Source organism: Wyeomyia smithii, chromosome 1 (genome assembly GCF_029784165.1).
Source record: "Wyeomyia smithii strain HCP4-BCI-WySm-NY-G18 chromosome 1, ASM2978416v1, whole genome shotgun sequence".
NCBI lineage: Eukaryota > Metazoa > Arthropoda > Insecta > Diptera > Culicidae > Wyeomyia > Wyeomyia smithii.
In genome coordinates, this window is record NC_073694.1 from 58,385,915 (window position 1) to 58,404,350 (window position 18,436).

Below are 18,436 nucleotides of genomic sequence, written 5' to 3' on the forward strand. Positions count from 1 at the left end.
CCACCGAACATTTCAGTTTAATCATTTTTGTTGGGATGACATACATGTTTCAGCATAATCTTCCACAGCTTGATGCGTTTTGCCGAGTCGAACGCCGCCTTGAAGTCTATGAACAGATTATGTGTTTGTGCGTTGCGTTCTCAAAACTTTCCGAAGGTCAGTCTCAAGGTTAACATCTGATCCGCTGTAGATCGGCCCGCTCGAAAACCGCACTGTTATTCACCAATAAAAAGCTTCCTATAACGGCCTCAGACTATGGAACAGGAAACGGGAGAGAATTTTATATGCGGAATTTAGGAGGGTTATGCCTCGATAGTTGCTTACGTCGAGTCTAAGCCACTCCTTATAGGGCATATGAATTCTTTCAAACAGTCTCCTCATTAGACACAGACAGTCATTGTATGTCCTCCAGCTAACGACAAGCTTCATTTGGTTCCATACACCTCTTGTATGCCTGCATTGTTTATGTTAGTTGTTCCTTTTGTTTTTATTACATTTTTTCAACTCTATCTATTCAATTTGTTTCATTTGTTGATTTTGTTGATTACTATGTTAATATTTTATTTATTCATCAAAATCATTTGATTAATCAATATTTTTTGTGTAACTTTGATTTTTTTTTGTTTTTTATTTATTTTCATTTTGTTATTATTTTTTGTTTTATTCTTCTTCTTTTCTTCTTTTTAATTTTTGGCTTATCCTAGTGATTTAACTTATTTAAAGTATTGCTTATTTTATTTTATTCATTTTTCTGTTTATTTTGATTAGCTTTTTTTATGTTTCTTGTGAAGTTTATTCATTTGAACATGTTCTGTTTATTTCATATATTTATTCATTGTATTCTATTGACATGTTTCTTCAACAAAAGCTGGAAACAACCTTAAAAAAAATGTGGATCGTAACTTTGGGAAGAAATACCGAAAACCGACATGAAATTATTTAATTTTTTCAGAACAAATAGTATCTATTGGAGCAAAATCATAGTACATTTAATTTAGGATTGAAACAAAATTTAAACAGACCATCAACAAACAATTTTTGCGATATATAAAAAAGATGAGAAATATCTGATAAACCTATCAGACATTTAGATTTTTCCCCCTTGGTATGCATTTCATCGTATTGCATAAATATTGCGTCAGTCAGTAACTATTTGAACTTCACGTACTGTCAGCCTGGTTTATTCTTAATGCAATTTTTGTTTTTACGCGGTTTTGTGCACTTACAGAAACTCAAATATTTTTATATTTTAAAATCTTGCAACATCATAAATTCTGTTTTGCTTTCCCATATTCGGATTTAGCGTTATATTAAAAATCTTTCTCGCATTGATTAACACGACAAGAATGTTCTGCAATCCTGCATCAAATTATAAAACAAAACACACTCACATGATGCCACGACGTCTCCGACGGTTGGCAGCTATCACAGTACGGTCCAATGACCTCACCCGGGTCCGACGGCTCGGTGTGTGGGATCGAATAGCTGAAACAAGCGCCCACACAGACGTTGTTGTCGATTGTCACCTGATTGCAGCCAGGATAACTAATCACCTGGCTGATGTTACGCGTGGAACACCACGAGTGTTTATCGGGGTACAGCACTATGTTGTGGACCTGTGGGGGGCGAAAATTAGAAAGAAAGAAAAAACAGCTCCATTAACGAACGCTGAACCGTGCGTCCCCATACTGCTGTCTGTTCACTTGCCTTGTGTTCTCTATTCCCGCCAGCTGCCACAGCCAGCGTCAGAATATTCATCACGTACAACCAGTTCCCCATTTGACTAACCAATCGGGGCGATCTGTGAATATAAAAAAGTCGTGCTATAATTCACATCAAGGCGTGAACTGGAACCGATCAGAAGAACAACAACTTCAACTCGCAGCAAACATGAAACCTTGGGTGTGGTACGGGAGGAAGTAAAAAAACAACAACGAATCTGTTTATTTGTTATCGCAGCAGCAGCAGCGGTCGATGATGATGATGACTCAAAGTTCGTCGCCTGACCAGCCGCTCACATCTTTCCGAACGCACATTCGCACTCACGCAAAGTAGGAGGCCACGCTGCGATGCCGCCGCTTGCTGGTGGGTCCACGAAGTCTCGTTCGCACGTTTGCTGGCAGCCGGGCTACACGCGAAAGGGCGTTCCCGGTAAAGGACTTCACCTTAATGAGCAATGAGATACGGCTGAGGTCAGCAGTGCGAAAAGGGCATACTACCGATTGCTTTTTAATGATTTATCAACTCTTAACGATGTGGTAAGGGATCAGCCCAGCCCGCAGGAGATAAGATTGTCATTACAACTTGCTACATATATTGCATTCACTTTTTCAAGTGTTCAATTTTTAATTTTTGTCATTCGTATCTACGGGCTTAGGTTAAGGCCACTGAATATCCCAAAGGAGTATAGACCGAATCGGTTAAAAACCATAAAAATTGACCCTGGCGGAATTATTTTGAAAAACTACTTATACCATGTTGTAATATTTAGTTTAATTGCCTCTCTTGCTACAAGATGGTTTAATAAAGTTGGTTCTACAATGACCATTTTGGAGAGATTGTGGAATTGGTGGAAGAGCCTTCTTAAGTGACCGGAAAAAATTATTTAGTTTTCTACAACGTCAAATACAAAAGATCCAAACTGTTCATACGATATATAAGACAAACATACAACGATACCCAAAAAATCTGAATGAATCTCATTGAAAATATTATCTGATGATGTAATAAACTTTAGTTTCTGTGGTATATAAAAAAATAACCACAGTCTGAAGCTTACAGTTTAAAACCGTTTTATACTGTAACTATTTTCATTTTTCCGGTGATTTCATGAACAAAAACAATGGTTAAAAGTCGTGTTGTATAAAATCTTCCACTTTGCTTTTCTGTACCGGCCCATCAAATTTTATAGCCTATCCGTGCAACTGAAGCTTCATTATTCTGATATCAATGTAAAGCACGAAAGTCATGCGGAAAACTTTTGTACCTATTTTGTTTCTTTAGTCTACCCTGAGCAAATAAAAAATTAATACTGCTTTCTAAGTCCCGATAAAAGATTAAAGATTTCTTCATCGATTGAGCTTGAAACTGAAAAAAGCAAACACACTGACAAAATTGACCTGGTGTTAATATAGGAGCAACTTCTTTCTACGCCAGTGACGCCAGAAAGATTTCTCGTACAGCTAATGATCCTTCCTAGTGCATATATTGAAAGAACGAAAAGTGGTGCAAGAACGCGAAACGGTTAAGCATGAGCATGAGCATGAGCATGATTGACCGCCCGCGGTTGCTACTCCGTTATTGCCAGATCAGCTGTAATTACACAAAGAACCAACAGATGATGTTTGGGACCAACATGCATCCTCAATGTGTAAAAACAGGTGACCTAAATCTTTAAAGTAGGCAATACCAGCGCCGGCCGCATCCGAATGCAGGTCAAAGAAGGAGTTTGTATAGGAATATGTTGACGTGATACTCGCTTTATTGGAAGCCGAGAACACCTCTGCACTTCCACGAGAAATCACTGGGATGTTGGATAAAGGGGAAGGTATACAGCAGGGTTCGTTTTGGTAAACGATGCGCTAATGTCGGGTTCTTCAGAACGCCACGTCTACAAGTTTATTACATCCGCCACGATATTCATAATGTGATTCGAACTTATTTAGTTTGACAATGTTACACCGCAACAATAAAACGTACGCGAGGATACAGGATTTTTGACTAAACCGAGACAACTTAAAATTACCGTATATCGCCTCGTAAGACGATGCTCTTTATACCTAAAACTATTGCGCGTTGTTGATCCATCTGTAGATAATACGACCTCATGGAAGGTACCGACGCGGGGGTTGAAATGATATTTATCGACTGAACGAAATCTTCTTCGATTTCCGATGTAATAATTTATATGCAACGCGCGAGCAGTCTCCGACTTAACGTTGATGAAGATGAGAAAGATATGATGAAATATCTGGGTTCACTTCGCGAAATCACCACACGCCGGAAGTCCATATATCAGCAAAACTCGCCCGGGCTGAATACGCGTTTACACCGAAGCGTTACGAACAACCGCTTTAATCCCCCCGGCCGACACATACGCGCAGGAACTCGGCGTTTACGTCGATTATCTCTTAACAATGTACGCCTAATACCCCTTATAAATATGAAAATTGGCAATGTTCCATGCATCCAAAGCCTCAACAATTTAATAAAAGCAAAAATACATATAAGCCAGAATATATTTTTAAATTTATTGACAAAGTGCCGAACTAGTCATAAATATAACAAATTATGTAAAACAACTGTTCAAAAGCTAGAACAATCAAAAAATCAAAGCATATGATTCCTGAGAAACACATACTCCAAACTCCACAAACCACACTAACACTTTGTGGACAAAAATAAAACTTGTTACTGAAACCCTGCGGAAAAAAATACCGCGCACACAATTTCAACGATGAAATCAAAATCTCTCTGTATCTGTTTTCTCACATAAAGTAAAACTAGAAACAAGCATCAAAATATCACTATACAATACAGACAAGACAAAACGTATACTTAGCATTCATCTCTTCATTTTCCAGTTGTTTTCAACGTTTTTGGACTTTTCTTTAAATAGCAGTACACTCGTTTAATCCATACAACATTTCATTCGTTGAAAAGAGATAGCACATAAACACTGTAAACGGCGATGCATGGTTTTGATCTTATTGGCAAATTTTCACTTCAAGTTTAATTAGATACAAGCCAAATATAATTTGCACTATGCCAATGAATAAATCCCTAATGAGCATTCAATCACTATAAAACTATGTGGAGCAGCTGCTCGAAAAACACTCACACAAAGACCACACACTCCACCTTCAAACCGTCGCCAAGACAGCGATAGAAAAAAAAAACAAGAAAAAATAAACACTTTGGTGAATCTAAAAAGCAACGCAATAATATTCAATTCTCACAATTAAATTCACTTTTTTTTGTGGAACTTCACACTTTTCGCACTCAGCACATTTCAATAGAACACCTGTATATATGTTTAACAATTCTTTAGATGTAAAATAACCGAAAATCACCAAACAATGTGATGTTTTCAAAGCAGGAACCAGCTGGCCAATCTCGATCACGGCCTCGCACAACCATCCGCGAACTTTTCCAAGAAAAACCAATTTTAAATTTAGAAAATAAACTCACTCCGCGATAACATCTATAACGAACATGCACAACTAAATTAAACAATTTTTCTTCCGATATAACATGCGAGCGACTGCAAGAACGCGAAACGGTTAAGCGCGACAAACTCAGAGGTTCTCGGTTGCATTTTTTTTTATTGTCCTGCTTTGGTTAACAGGTGCAGCTGCTGTCATATTTGATTACCTCCACAGGGGTGTGAAAAGCAATCAAACAACTTCGAGCATCGTTTTGCGTGCTGTGCTGGTGCTAGCGAAGCGAGAGAGACACACACGGAGAATGGCGTTATTACGGATAGAATTTCGTCAATAATTTACTGTATGGCTGTTTCAATAAATATGAATGAATGTGCGAAGTTAGCTTTGTGCTTCTCATTAGTGGTTAGAACATTCCCGGCAAAACAGAAACTTCCAAGTAAACATTCAATTCACGAATCAGGAGCGTAATATATTTCTCCGTGCATCAATAGAGTAAATCCAACTATCATATATAATAGGGTGGGGAATCGTTATATGGAAGAAACGAAACTTGATAGCAGAAAGCCAGAACCAAGTTTTTTTTGTTCTATTTGGGGCCCCAAACAATCCTGAATTTATCGGAAGTCGATTGGTTTTGTCTCCGCTTGGCGCATTGCATTTTAAATTTATATGGAGATTTGTATGGAAAAACTAACCTTTTTGCATTATCCATTCTTAAGAGCTCAAAATGGCTCAAACCATAGGTTTCATGACTTCAAATGGTAGGTTTTTTGCTGCCTAACAACTTGGCTGAAGACACTAAAGAGCTAGGGTGTGCCAAAAAGATACTAGAGCTGTTCAAAGCTGAGTATGTCGAAATTTATGTTGCAAATCATTTTTTCTGTCAACACTGCCAGTGCACCGGCGTTAGTCAGATTTCTATCAGAAGTAACCTCTGATACACGTGGTAGATTCTATTTACGCCTAGAATATTGACCTAAATTTGTTTGCTTGGTCCAGCTGAGTGTATAAACTCGTTACCACAGGTTACTTCTGATAGGAATCCTACTGACGCCGGTACATTGGTAATGTTGGCAGAAAACAAGATTTTCTGCATTTAAATCGACATACTCAACTTTGAACAGCTATGGCTCTTCTTAGGTACATTCTAGCTCTTCAGTGTCTTCTGCAAAGTTGTTAGGCATCTAAAATACTATACTTTAGCGTAATGTAGTGCATTATTAGAGCATTATTGGGCTCTCTAGAAAGGTGAATGCTAAAAAGTAGGTTTTCCCATATAAATTTTCATACAAATTTGAAATGCAATGCGCCAAGCGAAGACAAAACCAATCGACTTCAGGTAAGTTTAGGGATGTTTGGGACCCCAAAAGGAACCAAAAAAACTTGGTTCTGGAAAATCGATCATTTTTCCCCACCCTAATATATAAGCAACTAAGAATCTTAAAATATCTTAAAGAATCTTAAAAAATCTTAAAAAATAGAGAGCTTCGTAGCCGCAAGGTTACAGAGTCCGCTTTGATAAGCGAGTGGTCGTGGGTTCGAATCTTAGTAGAATCAGGCCATTTGGTTGTCAAAGGACTTTAACATGGGTTTATTCTCAGGCTCTCCACTACATACCCTTCCTTCAAGCTGAATTCTATAGTACCCTTGCTGACTTGCATCCTAACAAAAAAGTCCCTCTTATAATAAAACTGTTCTGAGTAACGTATAATAGTTCTCTTCAGGGAATTGTAATTATGACGCGGTCTTGGCTGGAGGAACGAGGTTTCCTCTTGACAAAAATATAAGTCCTACTTATAATAAACCTGACCAGAGGTGAAGCATTGAGTGCCTCTTCAGGGAATTGTGATTGTGACGCGGTGTTGGTAGGAGGAACGAGGTTCGATAAGACTCCTTCCTCTTGACAAAATAAGTCCTTATAATAAAACTGATTTCAGAAATATTCACTCTCTACAGGGAATTGTAATTGGCGATATTGGCACGAGGAACGAGGTTTCGATAAGATTCCTTTCTCTTGACATAATAAGTCCCTCTTAGAATAAACCTGGCCAGAGAGGAACGTTAGGTGTAGCCTCAGTTCAGGGAATTGTACTTTGGCGATATAGGTAGGATAGGTTTGGTAGGATAGAAAAGAGGCTCGGTATAGTAGAGCAGCAAGCTTGAAATGAAAGGGTAAACTCTCACACACAAGCACGGATATATAAAAAAAGCGTATCATTCACTTCAATAGTGATACTGCCAAAAATATGAAGCGCGGAGTACAGAAAACACCTGGGCAACATCACAATAGATCAATATGTCTCTGGTCGCAGTGATGAGTCCACACAGAGGAAAAAAAAAGAATCTTAAATCTTCAATCATTCCGATGATTATTTTAGCTGTTGGGTGAAATAAGATTGGGATAACACCCGGAGTGACCGATTTTCAGTTCCTAATTAGGCTCTGGGATCTAAAACTGTGAATAATCACATACCTACACTGACAGATACACGTAAACATCAAAATAATAACTTCTATGCTCAAAAATGTGGCCATTCACCGCTGTCCAGTAACTCCTATCCCAACCTCCACGTGGTGCCGACCGGAATACGAGTAACCTTAACGGAGATCGGGTAACCAACCCCCGGTGGAAACTGTATCCCCATATTAGGGGCGGCGTACAATAGCGTGTGACCCGGAGCGGGCGGCTGAATTATAGAGTGCTGTATCCCGCCAGCTACACCTAAGATGGCAACCCCAACAGCAGGATGTAGGTTTCGCGACCCTGGCAAGGTAGCATACCGAAACCTTTCTTCAACCACGAACAACGAATTTAGAAATACGGAACGGATCAATCGGCAAAGATCTAGGCTGCGAACACAGAAAAAGATTAAGGTAAACGATTGGAAATTGGGTACTTGGAACGTTCGATCTTTAAATGAATCGGCACGGGCTGGCTTGCTTGCTCGAGAACTACAGCGGCAGGGAGTCGAAATCGCAGCGATTCAGGAGGTTCGGTGGCCAAATTCCGGAGAAAGGGAATTCCGTGCAGTGGACCCTATTGCACGCACTTCTTTCAAGTACCACATCTACTACAGTGGCGGCAAAGCAGCAAAACGGGGCGTCGGTTTCGTAGTGCTGAAAAATCTGAAGACAAGAGTCATCCGGTGGATGCGTGTTGAGGATCAAGGGCAAATTCTTCAACTGCAGTTTAATCAACCCCTATGCACCGACAAACGACAAACCCGATGAAGTTCTATGACAAGCTTGAGCGAATATATGACGAGTCCCCAAAACACGACGTAAAAGTCGTCATCGGAGGCGCAAACGCACAGGTTGGGGAAGAGGAATTCTTCCGTCCGGTCATTGGAAGGCATTACCTCCACTCGTCAACCAATGAAAACGGCCTGAAGCTGATAAACTTTGCCGCGGCCAGAGGAATGGCCATATGTAGCTCCTATTTTCCACGTTTGAATATTCGGAAACACACCTGGAGGCATTCAGAGGAGAAACCTGCTCCGAGATCGATCACGTACTGATTGAAGGTCGGCAGTTTTCGAATGTTACTGATGTTAGGTCTTTTCGGGGACCAAACATTGACTCTGACCACTATCTCGTCGTTTGTAAGATCCGCGCACGGTTGTCAAACGTGCTGAAATCTCGCACAGAGAGGACGACGTGTTTCAACATTCAGCGGATGAAAGCTGATGGCGTGGCAGCAGAATACGTCAGAGAGCTGGATCAACGGATCGCAGAACAGCAGGAGGAAGGAGTGGAAGGCATAAATGGGCTGTGGAGCAGTATTCACGGCGCCATCGAAACGACTGCGAGAGAGGTGGTAGGTACGACGCGTGGAAGACAGCCTAATGGCTGGTTCGATGCAGAGTGCCAGAGATCGACAGATGAGAAGAACCGTGCCAGGAGCCGCATGCTCACTGCCGCTACGCGTCAGAACAGAGAGAGGTACAGGGTGGCAAGAGCTGCCGAAAATAGAACCCACCGTAGGAAGAAGCGCGAGTACGAGGAGCAGATGCTCGCCAGCGCAGAGGACAGCTATGCTCAAAACGACGTGCGGAGATTCTATAGAACTGTCAACAGAGTCAGAAGCAGGAATTTCCCTGTGCCGGTCATGTGTAATGACAAGGACGGCAACCTGCTTATTGATAAACTTACGATTGCAGCCAGGCCGCTGGGAAGGACGGTATCCCGGCCAAACTTCTAAAAGCGGGAAGCGAGCGGCTGTACTATGCGATCCACCAGATAATACTGAGGATCTGGGCGGATGAACAAATGCTGAACGACTGGTTGGGAGACCTTATATGCCCTATCTATAAGAAGGGTCATCGATTGGATTGTGGCAACTATCGAGGCATAACGTTGCTCAACTCTGCATATAAAGTGCTCTTTCGTATCCTGTTCTTCAGATTAAGACCGTTAACGGAATCCGTTGTTGGCAGATACCAGGCTGGTTTTCGACAGGGGCCTTTCACGACGGATCAAATCTTCACCCTGCGACAGATCCTCGATAAGTTCCGGGAGTACAACTTACCGACTCACCATCTATTTGTGGATTTCAGGGCGGCATACGACTCAGTGAAAAGAAACGAGCTGTGGCAGATCATGCTGGAACACGGTTTCCCTACGAAACTAATTAAGCTGAGCCGTATGACGCTGGAGGGATCGAAATCGTGCGTGCGGATAGCTGGTGAGACATCAGCCGCATTCGTAACGTTTGATGGACTGAAGCAGGGGGATGCGCTCTCCAACTTACTGTTCAACATCGCTCTTGAAGGTGCAGTACGAAGAGCAAACGTGAAAAGAAATGGTACGATCATCACGAAATCTCACATGCTTCTTGGCTTTGCGGACGACATCGATATCATCGGTATCTACCGTAAGGCCGTGGAGGAGGTCTTCGTACCTTTTAAGAGGGAAGCAGCGAGATTGGGACTTGTCAATAACTCTGCCAAAACGAGGTACATGGTAGCTGGCAGAGAGCGTGGGAGTCCCCGTGGTGTTGATGCTGAGGTGGAGATAGATGGGGAACGATTTGAAATGGTTGACGAATTTGTTCAACTTGGTACGCTTGTGACATGTGACAACGATATGAGCCGTGAAGTGAAACGACGAGTTGCAGCTGCGAACAGGGCCTCCTACGGACTACGTAACCAGCTAAGGTCCCGTAGTTTGCAAACTCGCACAAAACTAGCACCGTATAGGACGCTGGTACTCCCGGTGGCCCTTTACGGACATGAAGCATGGACGCTGAAGAAAGCTGAACGACGAGTGCTCGGAGTTTTTGAGCGTAAAGTTCTGCGATCGATACTTGGCGGTAAATTGGAAGGTGGAGTGTGACGCAGACGCATGAATCACGAGTTGTACCAGGTCTACAAACATGCTGATATAGTGAAGGTAATACAGCGGTGCAGGCTTCAGTGGGCTGGACATGTAGCCAGAATGCCTGACGAGAGAGCCGGCAAAACAATCTTCAGTAGAGAACCAGGAAGAGGCCGCCGGCTCCGTGGTAGGCCTCGCACGCGGTAGATGTGCGCGGTGGAAGAAGATACACGATCTGCTGGTGTACGAGGTGACTGGAGAACGGCTGCCCAAGACAGAAGAAGCTGGACATCGTTAATTCGTTCGGCCCTAGACCGGTGAACGGTCCGTTAGCCAACAAAGTAAAGTAAGTGAGGAGTTCCAGTTATCGTACAAGCCACAGGAGCATTTTGAAGAACAAGCTCAAGGTCTAGATTGAATTTTCGGCACACCAAAAACTTTTATAAATTTCTATGCGCTTAAAATTATGACAACTTTGGTTCTACTCTTTCGATTCAGATAATAATTGAATTTTTATGAAAACATTCCTAAATTATTATTGTTGATAAGAAAAAAAAAAATATTCCTAAAAGTATTTATCTTCAATGCAAGCTGAACAACTTTGGTTACTTCTTGTTTTTACAAAATCAAGTATGAACACCGTTTCGTGAACCTCTTATTGTAAATAGCTCTTTAGAATATTTTTTTTAGTTTGTTTTACCACAGAAAATCAAAGTGGCTCAAAACATACAAAACACGAGCAATAAACATAGCGATGTGACTATTTACATATTAATAAGTTAGCGTTGAGGGTTTAGCGTTTAGCGATTATCGAGCCTAATTTTCCGATTAGCGGCTCAGCAATTAGCGTTGCTAAATTTTCTGTTAGCGGTACCCACCACTGCTTATAAGCAACTAAAAATCTTGAATCTTCAATCATTCCGGTGAATTTTTTAGCTGTTAGGTGAAATGAGATCAGGATAACACCTGGAGTGACCGATTTTCAGTTCTGAAAGTTCCAAAAATGTGAATAATCACATTCAGCAACCACCTTCCGACAAGGTCTACATCGTCAGCGAAGCAGATGAACTGGCTGGATTTATTGGAGATTGTGCCCCACATGATAAAGGCCGTGGCCATAATCAGTCTTGTTAGTTTCGCAGGGAAGTCATTTTCGTTCGTAGAATTGTAAGCAATAAATAGGTGGGGCGTGGGGACTTAGTATTCAAGACACTTTTGGAGGATCTACCACATCGTATAGACTTGGTCTGTCGACGATCGTCCATTCACAAAACCGGTTTGATAAATTTCCAAAAACCTCCGTGCTAGCGGCGAGAGAAGGCTATAGATGATCTGGGAAAGCACTTTGTAAACTGCGTTGAGAATCGTGATAGTTCAGTAGATTTCACATTTCAACTTTCGGCAGATAGAGCTGTATGCCACCACAGGTCGGCACGTGGTGATCGCCGAGGTCATGCAATATGTGCGTGACCACTGACAGTACCTGACAGTCCCGAACCAGCAGCGAGAGATCGCCTTAGGTGGTGAGGATCGGGCACTGAGCAGTAGACTACTCGCAAAAGCCACAAGTACCTGGAAGTATCTCCGACAGAGCGAGTAGTGCCGCTCCCACCATTCAAATACACTAACTCGCCTATTGGGGCACATTCCAGTAAGTTCCCAATTACGGCAACTTTTTATGATTCGAGTCGGATTTCGTTTTTGTACCATGATTTAGGGCTGGCCGTTGTCGTGTGATAACGGCTTGAAACGGCGTGATAACAACCGGTACAGGGGTACCCGTCCCGTAAAACCTGGCAGGTCTTACAGTACGGTCCGCGTCCATTGCCTGGTGGGAATCAGGCAGGAGAAGGATCAGATGGTGGGAATTGGTTTAAGGGCCAGATCCCCTTAGTGACTTACGCTGGTCGGGGCGACATAGGGCGGGATGGGTGACCTACCCTAGTCATGACCTCACTGCTTCGGTCTAGCCCACCATGGGACCGCATAGGCGACTACTCCATTATGAATAAGAATAGCGGCTGGAGGGGGGAGCCAATTAATTAAAAAATAAGCACAAATAAGCAACAAGTGACGGGTATGGAGGGACTACCAAATCCCTCCGCCATCCAGGGGTCTCCACAGAAAAAGGCGAAGACGGGTGCAGCAAAACCCGGCGGCGGAAAGACTAACACGCCAGTTTCCACACCGGATATGGTCCCTTGCTAGTCAAGGCCATCGAAAAGAGCAGAGACAAGCGGCCTAGGGTGGCAGCGCTTTCCGAACAGCTCGTTGCTATCATCGAGTTCGCGGCGAATAGGAGCAATCTGAATCAATCTGAAGCAGGGCCTCCTCCTGCTTCGGGCTTCCATCGGGTTTGGGCACTCACCTCGGAGGTGACTCTCCAGCTTAAAAACCTGGATGAAATCACCAAAGGGTGCGATGTTACACAAGCCCTCAAAGCGAAGTGCGGGTTGGAGGTGGTCACCCTAACCCTAATCTGGCAATCAGGCTGGTGATAGAAACGACTGCGGGCAAGGTGATTGAGAGGATTATCCTCAACAGACTGGTGAGGATTTAACGGTCTGGCAAGTAACCAGTTCGGTTTCCGGAAGGGCAGGTCCACGCTGGATGCCATCCTCTCCGTCACCAAGACGGCGGAGGTAGCACTCCAGCGTAAGAAAAGTGGCATACGGTATTGCGCAATCGTCAAGCTTGACGTGTAGTATTCGTTCAATAGCGCCAGTTTGGACTCCATAGTGCTTGTGCTCAGGAGCATCCATGTACCGGTGTCGCTGTACAAGATTCTGGAAAATTACTTCCAGAATTGATTACTTGTTAACACGGAGGAAGATCAGAGGGGCGTCCCAATCACCGCAAAAGCTCCGCACGTTTCTATTCTGGGCCCGATATTGTGGAGTGTGTATGGTGTGTTGAATCTCAAGTTTCCTGAAGGGGTTGTGATCGTCAGTTTCGCAGACGACATAACGGTAGAGGTCTACGTCGAGTCAATCGAGGAGGTCGAGTTGATGGCCGCGCACTGTATACGCAAAATCGAAGACAGCATGAGTTCTAGGAAAATGAAGCTAGCGCACCATAAGACGGAGATCACGGTTGTGAACAACCGTAGATCGGAGCACTTGGCGGTGGTCAGATCGGAGACTGCACCATCACCTCAGAGCGATCTCTGAAGCTCTTGGGGGTTATAGGCGACGACAATCTCACGTTGGGGGCCACACCGACTATGCCCGTAGGAGGGCCTCATCGGCTATTGCAGCACTATCCGATATCCAATAACTCAGCGGTGTATGGCAGTAAGCGAAAACTTCTTGCCAGCGTGGTTTTATCCATACTGAGGTATCATGGGCCAGTGTGGTCTAAAGCTCTAGGCACTAATAGTTACCGTGGTAAACTAGAAAATACCAATAGGCTCAGGTGTCTGAGGGTTGCGTGTGCGTGCCTACAGTGGCAGATTGGTGCACCGACTTATTCCCGGGGGTATTCGAAATGACAGATCCTGTCAGACCATGATTGCTTCAGGTAATATCTACATAGGTTCAGACACTGGTGATCACGTCTTCTCGTATGCCCACGTTTTGCACGTGCGAGGAGCGACATAATGGCAGTGAGCGTGCCAGGCACTACTCCGGACAACCTAGTCCGGAGGATGTGCGACGTCCCGGACATCTGGTGCGCGGTCGGTGAAGCCGCCTCTCAGATTGTACTGGAGCTGCAACGTGTGAGGCGGGTTAACCTCCAAAACGCCAGTGATAGCTAATTGCCATTCCAGGTAGTTAGGTAGGAAATTATAGGAGTAAAGAGGGTGCATCACTCCCCGACGTAATACTTAACCGTGTGCTGCTGACGAGGATGCCCGCGTAAGACGTGTTAAAGGCGAATGAAGGATAGTCCCCCAAGACCAAGTGACACAGCGACTTAGTCTGGATTCGGCACTTGTTCGAAAATTGGTTTATAAACGCAAAAGTAAAGTAAATATAAGCGGCTTTGAAATCGATAAATAAGTTACGCGTGGGGACTTGGCATTCGCGACTTTCAGACACTATCGCAGCGTGAAGAGTTGGTTCGTTGTCGATCGACCATCCACAACCATTTTCAAAGCATTCCAAAAAGCTCTAAGAGCTCAACAAGAGATCTCTTTGCAGATGATTCAATCTAAAGATTTTCGTTGCACCGCTCAATTAGATCGAAAGACGATGGTGCCTTACCGATTGGAACCGATGGAAAAATTAAAACAGAGTACAGGGGATAGACAAAATGATTGAGACAGGCTAAATTTTGTAAATTTCAAAATGACCATAACTTTACGGAAAAAGAATCACTTTCGACGCAATTAGGTTCATTTCAATGGAAAAGTTTCCAATTTTCCTAGTATTACCTAAAAACTAGACGTGACCAGCGGACACCGGAAATGTTCCTAATTTTAAGAGTTTATGTAAAAATGTACATTTTTTCAACACGTTTAACTTGTTCTCACAGCTCGTTTTATATTAGTTTACATTAGTTGCCAATAAACTAGAATTCGTTCCGAGTCTGTTGGTATCCACAGATCGAAAATCTGTCAAGTAACCATCAAGATATGAATTATTTTAGTATGGATGTTATTTTTGGCAAGTTTTGTTTCCTTTTGGGTACAATTTACATTGGACTAGCACTATCTTCACAGAGCTTAATCAAACTTTTTGGGCGTGCAGGCCTTACTAAATCAAACAACTTGACAAATTGTTCTATTGATTTTTTCTGGACTAACATCTGGAAAGGTTTGAAATTTATCTGAACTTTCATTTAAAAATATTGAAAATAATCAATTTGAGATCATGTACTGAAAAAATTGTTTAAAAAACAAAAAGTAATTTTAAAGATGACATTTAGAATAATCCAAAGTGGGCACCCTAAAGTAAAAAAAGTTTTTTAATATTTGAAACGTTTTTTCATGTAAGTAGCGGCAGAGAAAAAAAACACCCATACTTAAATAATTCATATCTCGATGATTCTTTGACAGATTGTCGATCACCAACGAACTCTAAATGAGTTCTAGTTTATTACATTTTGACACATACTCCTGAAATTTTCCAGAATATTTCCGGTGTCCGTAGACCACGTCTAGTTTGCAAATAATTTCAGGAAACCAGTAAACTATTCAGTAAAGTGAAACATGTTGCGTCGAAATTGATTCATTTCTCGCAAAGTCATGGCCATTATAAAATTGACAAAATTTTGCCTGCCTTAATAATTTTGTCTATCTCTTGAGGATTCTTCCATTAAATATTATAAGCGGCATACAAAAAAAAATTCAACTATTAACGACTCGATAGCCCGTCACAAATTTTGATGCACTTCTAAATTTAATTATTGTCTAGATCAACAAGAATTTTACCGAATCACAACACTTAGCATCGGTTCACAAATCGATTCATGTCAGCTAATCGGAGACAAAAAGCAAAACCTTTGTGCAGTCCTTAATTTTCGCCAATACGTTTCTTAACGATAAATCGAACATATTAGCATTGTTTTCAATCAATTAAAAATAGTAATTCTTAACTTGATGGATGAAAAAACTTTCGATGGCAATAATGACAGACCAGATTCAAACAAAAAAAAAGGCCACGTGGTTCGCTCACAAACCCTACACCCTCTTCCATGGTCTGTCTTCTGGTAAGCTGAATGTACCAGTGTGGGTGTAACCGTTGAGTACTTTAATACTCTCACGAAATTCATTTCCTTCTATACTAGATTTGTTACGAAAATAAGGTTATCGTACCCAAAGGGTTCTTCGATTAGTGTTTAATTTCAATCCGCAATACTGACATTACAGCAAATTATGGATTATGGCAACAACTAAGACAAAAGTAGTTCGTACCTACCAGAGCGCAGGCCAAGAAGGCAGCCGCCTCCTGTGATAGTATCTGTCTGCCGCGATTGGCGGCGATATGAAACCGCTCGAAGGCGGCTTCGTATCATAACTGCAGCGGGCGAGATCTTGGCGGCGGTGGCGGCAAGGTATTTGTACCTATCGGTCTATGCTGGGTAATAATTGCATGTGCACACGCGGCAGCTTGGTGCGGTGCACATATGAAAGGAACAGCAAGTATTGCAGCCGATAGGTTGCCAGCCTTTTGCCTGGGACACCTATTACTGAACTCCCATACTTGGCGGGGTGGGTTGGCGACTTGAGCTAAGCTGTGTACGGCCGCCGCCGCAGCTGAACTACGCAGAGTACCTACTTGTACTCACTGCATTAGGCTGGCTAAGGCTAAGGCTGCTGGGGAAAAGAAGTCGCCGAGGGAAAATAAACCGAGTTGACTGGACACCACCAATTTAGAGAAGCTTGGAATGTGGAAAAGCTGTTTGCATTTCTCGTCTAATTACAATATGCAAACAACAGAACAACCGCGGACGGCTGATTGGCTAGCTAAAAAGTTTACCTTTAGTACAATGAGACAAACAGTAGTATCTATCCGTCAGAGCCTGGAAAGACACCTTTGGCTCAGGCGGAGTGATTGTCTCCACCGTGCTTCATTAGCCGTCCATTAGACCGAGAGTTGTTGTGTTGTGCCTGCGTAAGTAAACAACAGCAACTTAGATAAGGGCCCGCAAGATGACCCATTCCGTTGTCGTGGGTTGACCTTAATTAATCATAATCTTGGGTTGTACATTTTTCGACCCGACCCAATTTCACCTTTGTCTAGGTTGATATTGGCGAAGCTGACCAGTTTCACGATGCACTTTTATGCAATGGCTATCGCAGAACCGGTTTCGGAGATATAGAAAACAGTTACTAAGTCACAGCAATTTTGTTTTAATATTTGGATATTTATTTGCTATAAGGAACGTTCTTAATTACATAACAGCGTAACTTCAAACGACATTATTTAGTTGAACAATTTTATAGATATAAAATAGCTCTACGATAAAAACTTTCTCACAATCCACGAGGCGGTATAGCTATGTAAATTTATTTATTTATTTATTTTACTTTATTTTTTTTTACTACTGAACTTCCCAAAATGTGTTTTAAAAAACTGTAAATTCACTGAACTTTTGTTTGAGGGATTACACTTCTTGAGAACATTTTCACAAATTTTTATAAATATCTGAGCAATAGAGAGCAAGTTAGAGCGATTTAAAGCACCTCGTCACGGCCACATAAGGTAAACTTGAAACTTTATACGCGTTTATCTCGGAGGGGTGTTTTTCAAAAAATTACTTTACCGTGTTCACAATTGCGGTTAAACTACTGTACCGATTTCCTTCATATTTTTTAAATGTTCGTTATCAAATCCCCCAGTCGTTGAACGATCGTTTTTTGATACACGAATTTAACATTGCCCAAACAAAATTGTTGCAGTTTTCAGTTCTCAAAACATGTTTTTTCTAGGTAAAAACGTTCCCGTCTGCACTGAAAACAGAATACTCATGAAAATGATCGTTCAAATACCTGGCACACTTCTAAACTAATGAAATAATATGAGATTTTTGATTTCAGTAGATCTGCTGGGTCTCTATCGAAAACACCGCAAACCTCTGCAAAAAAACAGCGTTTCGAGGAAAGGGCCATAACTCCACAAATAATAGATATTTCTTATAATCAACCGTGTTTTTTATGTTGATTAAAAGAACTTTCAGAAAATTACTACTTTTATACAATAAAAAAAGTGCTACACGCTTAAAAAATTTCAAACTTCGCCATTTTTTCGAGCAAAAAGGTATAAAACCCCATAGAAACATCAAATCGGCTATGTAACAAGTTAGATAATCTATTTTTACATCCTAACGTATGAGGAAAAAAATCCGAACAAACTTTCAATTCCAAATTAAAATCTTGCGCAACTTATTTTTCTATACTTGTTTGTTTATTGAAAAAGTGGATTTTCCCATATAAAATCGTAAGGAAACTTTTAAAATCGGGCGTTTCACCGATCGATCTGGAAAGTTACACAGTTGTTATGGGACCCATA

At 41.9% G+C, this 18,436-nt stretch overlaps 1 protein-coding gene across 4 annotated transcripts in view; it reads right to left on the reverse strand.

Moving 5' to 3' along the window:
- The window catches only part of LOC129717213 (LIM domain-containing protein A-like), a 55,719-nt gene that overhangs the window by 22,699 nt on the left and 14,584 nt on the right, over nucleotides 1–18,436 (reverse strand). For 2 of the 4 annotated variants that reach the window (XM_055667075.1, XM_055667071.1), the window contains exons 2-3: nucleotides 1,708–1,801; nucleotides 1,392–1,616 (exon numbers count right to left, since the gene is read on the reverse strand). In XM_055667075.1, the coding sequence (XP_055523050.1) occupies nucleotides 1,392–1,616; nucleotides 1,708–1,779 (297 nt within the window). In that variant the 5' untranslated portion in view covers nucleotides 1,780–1,801. Of the gene's footprint in view, nucleotides 1–1,391; nucleotides 1,617–1,707; nucleotides 1,802–5,072; nucleotides 5,108–5,190; nucleotides 5,232–18,436 lie in introns of those variants that run through there. The other 2 variants (XM_055667068.1, XM_055667081.1) reach the window with 2 other exon arrangements.